Here is a 10,290-nt window from a genome sequence, read left to right as displayed (position 1 = left end):
TTGTTCTTAATGATGAGGTGTACATCAACTTAGCTTAGGCGATAGAGTCTCCTGATGTGAAGAGGTAGTCAATCAAATCAGAAGAGGGTAACTAAAACCTTGGAACTTGAAACTACGGATAAGGGGGGACTTCTGTACACTGTATTTTAACCTCATGAGACTATTATTATTGTTTTATACAATCTATTTTTGTTATTGTCATTTAGACAAAGTGCATTTAGATTTACCCATATTTTAACACTTTTTGTTATTTGTTATTCCTTCTTGAGCTGAGTTCACACTCCCAAGTAGACTGTGTCCCCCATTTCCTGAGAGTAGAGTTTATTAGGTCAACAATTTGTGATAGTGGTATAGTTATTGACCAGAGATTTGAGTCCGGGAAGTGGGGTTTGGCAGCTGTATATACTCAAGGCGATTCTTTAGAACCACAGTGGGCTCGTTGGATCCTGTTAACAGCTGGTATAACAACTAGGGATGAATGAATGAATGAAAGAGTGAAAGATGAGCAGTCGATATTCTTGTACACATACCCTGCCACTGGATGAAGTAGAAAGAACTAAACTTGTATAGTTTCCAGTTCCAACCAACATCATCTGTTACTAGCTGTTTGTTGCCTTGGACTAGTCAGGTAACCTCTCTTGAACCTGATTACTTATGGTATAAATTGTATAATATTGCTTACTTTCTACCTAACAGGGCCCATTGTAAGCATCAAATGACACAAAGTATAAAGAGAAAGCTTTTTTAATTGTAAAGGGGGGTGGGCAAAGGAGGAGTCCACTGTTAGTCTCCAGGTTACAATAATAAATGCCTATAAAAATAACAGTTTTAGTGAGAAGCCAGGAGGAAATACATATAAGTGCTATATAATAACACTCACCGCATAGGGAGGATTAACTTTGATAATACGTCTAAACTTGGATCATACATCACTTACATGATAAGTGCTCGCTAAACATTAGTTATCTCTACTATTATTACTGCTTTTTTATGAGAAAATGAAGCTTGGAGAGTGTTAGTAACTCATCAACATCTCATAGCTAGTTAGTGGCTGATATTAGCCTCCAAACTCCAAGTCCAGTCTGATTTCAGAATGAAGCCCGTTCTTCTAACCATTTGGTTATAAGGGAATCCCTTTAAGATTACTATTTTCTTTAAGCTTGGGAATGGACTATATCCTACATGATAGAACACAAAGATGGTACTCAGGTCATTGAAAATGAAACTTTTTACACTACATACGGCATGAGTCCTTTAACTAGTTCGGTGTTTCAGGCAGATTAAACAGAGAACTTATCAACAGGTGGGCAAGATCTTCCCCTTCCTAAACGTCACCGCCAGGAAGCTGGGGGCTGGGACAGTCTCCCCGCGGGGCGCATGCGCGCAGCCCTCGGGGGCGGGGCTTGCAGGGGAGCGGGCGGGAGGTTTGAAACCCGGAGGCAGAGCGGCAGGCGGCTGGGCTGCTCCTGAGAGTCGGGCTCGCCCACTCCCGCCAGGATTTATCCGCTCCGGGATTTGCGGGCCGCAGAGCTCGAGGAGGCGGCCAGGCAACAGGGACCCCCCCCCCCCGCGGCGGGAATCGAAGATCCGGGGCCCCGTGCGGATATCGGAGGCCCGGGGTCCCCGCGCGTGACCTGACCCGCAGTGTAGACCTGCGGGGGATGTGAGTCTGGGCGAGAAGAGCCTGTCTCCACTTCTCGCGAGGGTGGGCCTTATTTCCCCCACCGCGACCTTCCATCGGCGGTTTAGAAAACGCGGAGCAACGGATTTCCGCGCAGCAGGAGCTGAGCGGCGCGCGCCCGCGCTGCGCATGCTCAGTGCCGCCGCTCCGTCAGGCTCGCGGCTCAGCAGCGGCAAGCTCCCCGCCGCCCCTCATGGCGGCCCCCGAAACCCTCGGGGGCCCCGTCCTGAAAGGTGAGCGGGTGGGGGTCGAGCCGGTTTAAGGACGGGTACCGGGGTCGGGAGGCGCTGGGACCGGGCTCGCGGGACGCGCGGGGCCCGCAACCCGGCCCTCCCGGAAGTCGGCCCGGGGGCTGGGGGCTGTCCCCGGCCTCGGCGCCGGGACCACCCGTGTGGGGTGGGGTGTGTCTCCGACCCTAGTGCCGGAGTCGCCCCACGTGGGTTCGGTCCGGTGGGGCCGGCGGTGCGGACGCGCGGCGGGGTGGGAGACGTGGGTGGATTTGATTTTCACCGTTTTCTGGGTTCTGGCGTCTTTGGCCAGGTGGGTTTGGGGGGAGAGCAGTAGTGATATCGGGGGGAGAAAGGGTAGCGCCCCTCGCGTGCATTTGTCAGTGTTGGCGTCTCGGCCGCTGAGTGAGCAATCACCGCCTCCAGGCACACCTGGAGAGCGTCAGGGTCGGAGCGGCGCGAGTCAACTACGCTCCCTGCCCCTTGGATCCTGCCTGCTGCTTGTTTTATGTAGGGCTTGCGAGTGAAGGCGGCTTTTTGCCTTTTTTACATGGCTGGGGGCGGGGGAGCAGAAGACGGGAGGACAGATGAAAATTATATCAAACCCAGACTGCCTTGTTCATAAAGTTTTGTTGGAACACAGCTATGCTTGCCCATTAATGTGTTGTCTTTGGCTGCTTTTGTGCGACAGCCATGAAGTTGAGTGGCTATACGGCCCTCAGAGCCTCAGGTGTTTGCTCTCTGGTTCTTTACAGAAAACAGGCTCTTGCACTAGAAGAAGTTAGGCTTTGGTTTTAGGAATTTTGGGAAGACCATCCAGTTGAGAATGTAAACGGTGACGTGTGTATGGGTAAAGTTGTTTTCCCCTTGAAATTTTAAAAACTCTAATAGCACTAATATTATTTTGAATAGGCTTTTAACAGAAGAAATGTAAAACTTACATTTGAATGTAAATAGAACAAGAGAAAAATATCGAAATCCTTGGGCGAGGTATGCTGGAATATCAGATATATTTCACACTAGTATCTGTTTATTTTCAGATGTTGTGGCGTATGTAGAAGTGTGGTCAGCCAGTGGAACAGAAAATTATTCAAAGACATTTACAAATCAACTTGCGGACATGGGGGCAAAGGTAGGAAATTCATTTTACTAGTGCCGCATCTGACAGCCCTCTGAAACATACGGAGATCTACTTGCGTTTTCTTATTTTGAGAGTTTTGACTTAGAACACGAAGGACAAAGAAGACAGTGGGCAAATGGCAGGAGGAGGAAGAAAGCCATGGTATGAAGAATTGAGAACAGTTGGGCTTGTACGTGATGGGAGAGGAGAGCTTGAGGATAAAAATATTGGTCCTGCCATTGGCTGCCTGATGCTGTTGGTGAAAGTGCGGGATACAGGAAAAGGAACTGCTCTTTAACGGAAACGTTGTGGATTTGGGGTATACTGGAAGTATCTGATAGACATTTGGATGTACAGATCCGGAGCTTGAGATTTTCAGGGCTAGAGATAGTGGTTTAGGCGTCAAGGCCTTAAGGGTCAGGTGAAGCCACTGGTGTGGTGACGACCCAGGTGGTTAGCATGAAAAGTGCTGCAGATGGAGCCTGTTTAGTATTTCAAGGGCTGGCGGTGGGAGCCGTGGAACCAGGCGGAGAAGGATGCCAGGAGAATCCAGAAGACAAGCCTGGAAGTTGGAGGAGGGACGGGCTTCAAAGATGGAATTTTAAAACACTATAGAATCTTAAGAAAAGTTAAGATTGGGAAGTATTTAGGCTTGAGAACTGTTAAGGTCAGTGTTGGGCGTATCGCAGTTTTCAGGGAACTGGGTGAAGCGGGTGGAAATTAGCCCGGGAATCATGGAGACCCGAGGAATGGAGATGGTGAAGGCAGACGCTCTCTGAGTGAGTTCAGCTGTGAACAGAGTTTATTTGTGTGTGTGTGTGTGGACGTTGGGATTTGGGGGAGGGTGGCCGATAGGCTGGCGAAGGGGGAGATTAATATGGTAGCAGGGCAGGGATTAGGGTGAAGCAAGGACAGGGAAACTGCAAGGCGGCATTCACCGTCAGGCAGAGCGTGTGTGCTCCCGAATTTCCTTTGACTCACCCTGGTCCCTGCCCTGACGAGACTGGATGTAAAGGCCAAGAGCAGATTAGGGTGGAGGACAGCCAGAATGCAGGGCGGGGCTTGCTTGTGAACCTGAGAAGACACCTTTTTTCTGACACTGGAAGGTAGGAATCCGGGAGAGTTTCCACCTGATGATACCGACTGCAGACTTGGGCTACATGTGTTATTGTGGCTGAGAAAAAAAGCCGTGGAACACAGGAATTGGCAAAATGGCTTTTGAGCGTAGTATTAAGGTCTTAGATCTCTTGAATCTTTTTTTTTTCGCCTTTATTTAGAAAATTTTCAAATAGAAAAATTGAAAGAATAGTGCAGTGAACATAGATCCAGCAATTAACATCTTTACATACTTGTTTTGACTCTTGTCTTTCTAAACAGTATATTTATATGTGTATTTTTTCCTCAGCTATTTGGAAGTAGGTTGCAGGTAGCATAATTTGCCCCTAAGTACATTTCGTCTGCATCTTTAAGAGCAAGGACACTTCTGTGTGATGGAAGACTGTTGTCACATCTGAGAAAACTATCAGTGATTTCCTAGCATTTTTCTGCAGTGGTTGAATCAGTTTATCATTCTGCCAGCATATAAAAGCTCCGCTGCTGTATCTGCTTGGTTAGGTCTGTCTTTACCTTCAGTCATCCCGGTGCATTTCTGGGCATAGCATGCTGGTTTAAATTTGCATTTTCCTGCACATCTTCACATATTTACTTTGAAAACCCTGTTCAAGTCTCCAGCTCATATTTCCATTGGGTTTTTCTTTTTCTTCTTGATTTGTAAGCATTCTCTGTATTTCTCCGTTGACCCTTTTGTCAGCCATGTGAATTGCAATATTTTCTGTCACTCTGTGGCTTGCCTTTTCACCTTCTTAGCGGTGTCTTTTGATGATAATTGTAAAGTAGTTTATTCTCTATGGTGAGCTTTTGTGTGTGTATCTTGTTTTAAAAAATTTGTTTCTCCACCGAGGTTATGAGGATTTTTCTCCTCTGTTATTTTCCAGAAGCTTTATCATTTTGCCTTTCACATTTAGATTTAAATTTTTGCGTATGGTGTGAAGTAGTTTCATTTTTTCCCATGTGGGTGGTCATTCATCTCAACACTCCTGATTGAAAAGACTGTCCTTTAGCCAGGCTACACAGTAACACCTTTGTCATCAGTCAGGTAACCATGTTTCTGTGTCCATATAGTCTGTTCTCACGACAAACCACCCTGTCTTAATTACTCTTTATCATAACTCTTCATAAGTCTTCCCCTTGTTCTTCAAGGTGTCCTGGCTATTCTTAGCCTTTTGCCTTTCCAAATACATTTTAGAGTCAGTTTATCCGTTTACAACATAAAGCTTTTTTGGGATTTTGATTGGTATTGGATTGATAACAACAGACTAGTACGGAGAGAGCTGACATTTTTATAAAATGGAATCTTCTAACCCATGAACATGATGTATGCCTTTGTTGATTTGGGTTTCTTTTTTTTCAGTAATGTTTTATAATTTTCTCCGGTTGTTTTTGATGCTGTCATAAATGGTATCTTTTGAATTCTTTTTTCTAACTGCCACTATTATATAGAAATAGTTCATTTTTTCATAATCACCTTGTGTCCAGAAAACGGTAAGTTTTCTCAGTGAGTTTCTCACAAACTCATTTATGAATTCTGTGGCGTTTTGGGGGTGTTAACAGTGTGCACAATTGAACCTTACGTGCAAAGGACTGTTTTATTTTTGTTCTTTCTAATCCTAACACTTTTTATTTCCTTTTCTTACCATCCTGCACTGGCTGGGGCCAGTTGAATAGAATGGAGATACCAGGCATCCTCATCTGGATCCTCTTCTCAATGGAAAGCTTTTAGCATTTCCCATCATGCAGTTTTGTACCAACTTTCAGATCCTAATTTACTATGAATTTTCCTCATGAATAAACTTTTTAACTTTAATGCGTTTTTGGCATATATTGAGGTGGTTGTGATTTTTCTCTTTTACTTTGTTAATGTAGTAAATAATAATGATTGACTTTTTGTTGTTAACCAACTTTGCAGTCCTGGAATAAACTCAAGTGGTAGGAATGTATTATCCTTTTTATACTTTGATACTCTTTGCTAATTATTTTGTTGCTTATTTTTTTGCAAATGCAGTGTCACAGGAGTGACACTGGCTTGTACTTAAGAAACTGTGCAAATAGTATAACAGTACTTTAACTTTCGTTTTCTGCATTTTGTCTGCAGGTTTCAAAAACTTTCAACAAACAAGTAACTCACGTTGTGTTCAAAGATGGGTACCAGAGCACCTGGGCCAAAGCGCAGAAGAGAGGGGTGAAGCTCGTCTCAGTGCTCTGGGTTGAAAAGTAAGTCGTTTCTTTTGTTTTTTTACCCTTAAGTTATCTAGTATTGGTAGAGTGTGGAGGTATTTTGCATGAATCACAGAACCAGATAAAGTTTGATTGCCATCTTTTCTCTGCCTCTTACTAGGGTCTTTTAACATCCTCAGTTTCCTGAGTCGCAAGATGGGTGTGGTATAACTCCTAGCCTGCCCAGAGGCCCTGAGAACGGGGTATGTGTGGTGTATTCAGGAAAAAATAAGGAAGCAGATTGTGTTAGTCTGCTAGGGCAGCTGTAACAGAATACCACAGACTGCAGACTTAAACAGCAGAAATTTATTTCTCACCGTTCTGGAGGCTAGGAGTCCAAGATGAAGGTGTCCACAGGGTTGGTTTCTTATGAGGCCTCCCCTTGGCTTGCTGATGGCCATCTTATTTCTGTGTCTTCACCTGGTTTGCGTGTTTCTTTGCCCTCATCTCTTCTTACAAGGACACGAGTCCCACTGGGTTAGGGCCCACCCCAGTGACTCATTTAACCTTCACTGTCTCTTTAAAGGCCCCATTTCCAACTACAGTCACGTCCTATGGTACTGGGGGGTTAGGACTTCATGTGAACTTGAGGGACACAATTGAGCCCATACAGGAGTGGTCAAGAGGAAGCTTAGGAGGAGGTTGAGGTCAGAGGTAGTGGGGTTTCAGATGATATAAATCGAGTTCCCTGAAATCCAGATGTAAAGGAGGCATACTGCTGCTTTTCTAGAAAACTAGAGTGAGTTTACATGAAAGCAGTGATGTAAAATATAAGGAAGGCATAGACTTTGGCTGTTGATGTGTGAAGCTGCTCCAGAAGAATAAAGGCTATTAATTTAAAAAACTTTAACAGTAAGGCATGGCCATTGATTCCGTTTCTTTATCTTCTGTGGCCTGGGCAGTTTTGAAAACTCCAGCCTCACCCTTTTGTTTAAAATGAGATGTTCTTCATTTTGGACGTGACCTGTGCCCCGTGTTTAGACCCAGGTTATGGTTTCCTACCCAGAAGGCTCCATGAGTGAGGTGTGCCTACCCAGAGACCTGCAGTGTTCATCCGCATCTTAATTTTGGTCACCTGGCAAGGTGTTTGCTGCTTTTTCCACTGTGTAATGGCTGTTGTTTCCCTTGAGACTGATAAGCTACCTGTGGGAAGGCAATTTAAGATCATGCAGACATTCTGCTCCCCCTACCCCCCAGGTGTAGCGTCGGTGATGACTCTTGCCTGAACCAACCTTAACTCTGAATCTTACAAGATGACTCTTTTCCAAGTTCAGCACTTCCTCCTGTTTCCCCCGGCTGTGCCCAGCTGTGTACCATAGTAAAGAGCGTGCTCTTCTCCCACGCTGATTGGTTAACCGATTAGTGTCAACTGCCGGGTTCCTGTAGTCTTCAGTGGCTTGTAGTTCATTCCTGTCTGTTTGGTGCTCAGATGGTTCAGATTTGGGTAGAGGGAGCCCCTTCAGCTGATTCTTGTGTCACTGTGACGTGTCCCATCTGACACCTTGTACCTGCTCTACCCCAGCCTTGGCGCCAGCCATTTCTGCAAAGACCGTGATTCCTTTGAGTGGGGAATAGTATCAGAGACTAAGATGTGGTGCTGGTGGGCTCGCGGCCAGGGAGTATCACGGCTTCTTGGCCTTTCGAGCAAAGGCGGGAAATATATTTGTTCCTTTCTTCCCTTTTCCTTCCCTACTTTGGATTATTTGATCTGTTAGTTTTTGAACTAAAACTCTTTCCATTCTCTTTTTTATTTTTAGTGATTGCTTTAGGGATTACAAAATGGATCCTTAACTTCTGAGTCTACTTAGATTTAATATTGTACCACTTCATATAAAATATAGAAACCTGGTAATTCTGCCCTGCCATCCTTTGTGTCACTGTTGTCATATGTATCACATCTATATGCATTACAAGCTCACAGGACAGTGTTGTCACTGTGCTTTCAGCAGTTGTCTGTATTTTAAGTAAACTAAAAGAAAAAATTCTCTCGTATTTATCTGTGTATTTATGCTTGCTCTTCATTTCTGAGGATCTGAGTGTCCTCTGGTCTTATTTCCTTTCAGTGTGAATTATGTTTGGTATTTCTTCTTTTTTTTAATTAAGATAAAGTCCACATACCATAAAACTCACCCTTTGAGTGTATAGTTCAGTGGTTTTTAATATATTCTGTTCACAAAGATTTGTAGCAGTTACCACTGCCTAGTTCAGGAACATTTGTGTCACTCCAAAATAAGCTCCATAGCCATTAGCAGTCACTCCCCACTGTCCCCTGAGCCCCACCCCCTGGCAACCACTAATCTGCGCTTTGTCTCTCTGAATTTGCTTGTTCTGGACATTTCATGTAAGTGTAATCGTACGATATGTGGCTTTTTATGTTCAGCTTCTTTCACTTGGCATATGTTTTAGAGGTTCATTCGTATTGTAGCCTGTGTCAGTACTTTATTCCTTTGAGTGGCTGCATTATAAGGATGGACCATGTTTTGCTTATCTTCAGCAGGTGGACCTTTGGGTTATTTGCACTTTTTAGCTATTGAGAGCAATGCTGCTATGAACATTTGTGTACACGTTTTTGTGTGAATATATACTTTCAATCCTCTTGGGTATATATGCACCTAGGAATGAAATTGATGAGTGGCATGGACACTGCTTGTTTAGCTTTTTGAGGAGCTGCCAGACTACTTTTTGGATCGGATGCATCATTTTACATTCCCACCAGTAACGTATGAGGGTTTTTATCCCTCTTTCATGTTTACAGGCGTTGTCGTGAATGTGAAGTGGTATCTCACTGTAGTTTTGAATTGTATTTCCTTAATGAGCAGAGATGTTGAGCCGCTTCTCGTGGTTTTACTGGCTTTTTGTATATCTGGAGAAATGTCTATTCAAATACTTCGTCCATCTTTTTTAAATTGGGTTATTTTTCTTGTTGAGTTGTAAGAGCTCTTTATCCTGGATATAATACCCTTATCAGATACAATATTTACAAACATTTTCTCCCTTTCTGTGGGTTATTTTTTCACTTTCTTGTTGATATCCTTTGAAGCACAGAAGTTTTAAAATTTTTCTTAAGTCCATTGTGTCTATTTTTTTCTTTTGTTGCTTGTGTTTTAAATGTCACAGCCTAGAAATCATTGCCTAATCCCAGGATGTAAAGATGTACACCTATGCTTTCTTCTCAGTTTTATAGTTTTATCCTTACATTTAGGTCTGCAGTTATACTTGAGTTAATTTTTGCACATGGTGTGAGGTAAGGCTTCACCTTCACTGTTTTGCATGTGGTTGTCCAGTTTTCCCAGCACTGTTTGTTGAATAGACTGTTCTTTCTCCATTCAGTTGTCTTGGTACCCTTGCTGAAAATTAATTGACCATAGATACATGGGTTTATATCTGGATTCTCAATTCTGTTTCATTGATCTGTGTGTATCTTTAGGCCAGCACCACAGTCTTGATTCCTGTAGCTTTACCGTAAGCTTTGAAGTTGGGAAGTGTGACTCCTCCAATTTTGATTTTTCAAGATTGGTTGCCTCTTCCAATTCCCTTGCATTTCTGTATGAATTTTAGGATTAGCTTCAACTTCAGGGAGAAGCAAAGGGCAACTAATATTTGAGAAAGATTGCATTGAGTCTTTAATTAGGTAGGTATTGCCATCTTAACAGTATTTAATCTTGCAATCCATGGCCATTGGATGTGTTTTCATTTTTTTGGCTGTCTAATATCTTTCAGTGATGCCTTGTAGTTTTCAGGGTGCAAACCTTACACCTCTTAGGTTAAATTTATTCATTTTTTTTCTTTTTGATGCTATTATAAATGGAATTGTTTCACTGTTTAGTTGTTAAAATATAGACATGTAACTGACTTTTGTATGTTGATCTTGTACTCTGCAAGTTTTCTGAACTTGTTTATTAGCTCAAAATGTTTTTGTGATTTCCTTG

General features: G+C 43.4%; 1 protein-coding gene across 1 annotated transcript in view; it reads left to right on the top strand.

Moving 5' to 3' along the window:
- Positions 1-1,874: 1,874 nt before the first annotated feature.
- MCPH1 (microcephalin 1) overlaps positions 1,875-10,290 on the top strand; it is a gene marked incomplete at both ends in the record, with an annotated part of 219,396 nt that continues 210,980 nt past the window's right edge. The window contains 3 exon segments of the mRNA XM_082680246.1: positions 1,875-1,914; positions 2,949-3,040; positions 6,240-6,358. Coding sequence (XP_082536372.1) covers positions 1,875-1,914; positions 2,949-3,040; positions 6,240-6,358 — 251 coding nt within the window.

This window comes from Grampus griseus, assembly GCF_964374135.1.
Source record: "Grampus griseus genome assembly, chromosome: 21".
Taxonomy (NCBI): Eukaryota; Metazoa; Chordata; class Mammalia; order Artiodactyla; family Delphinidae; genus Grampus; species Grampus griseus.
Note: the sequence above shows the minus strand (reverse complement) of the source record. Positions and strands in the feature narration are given on the sequence as shown.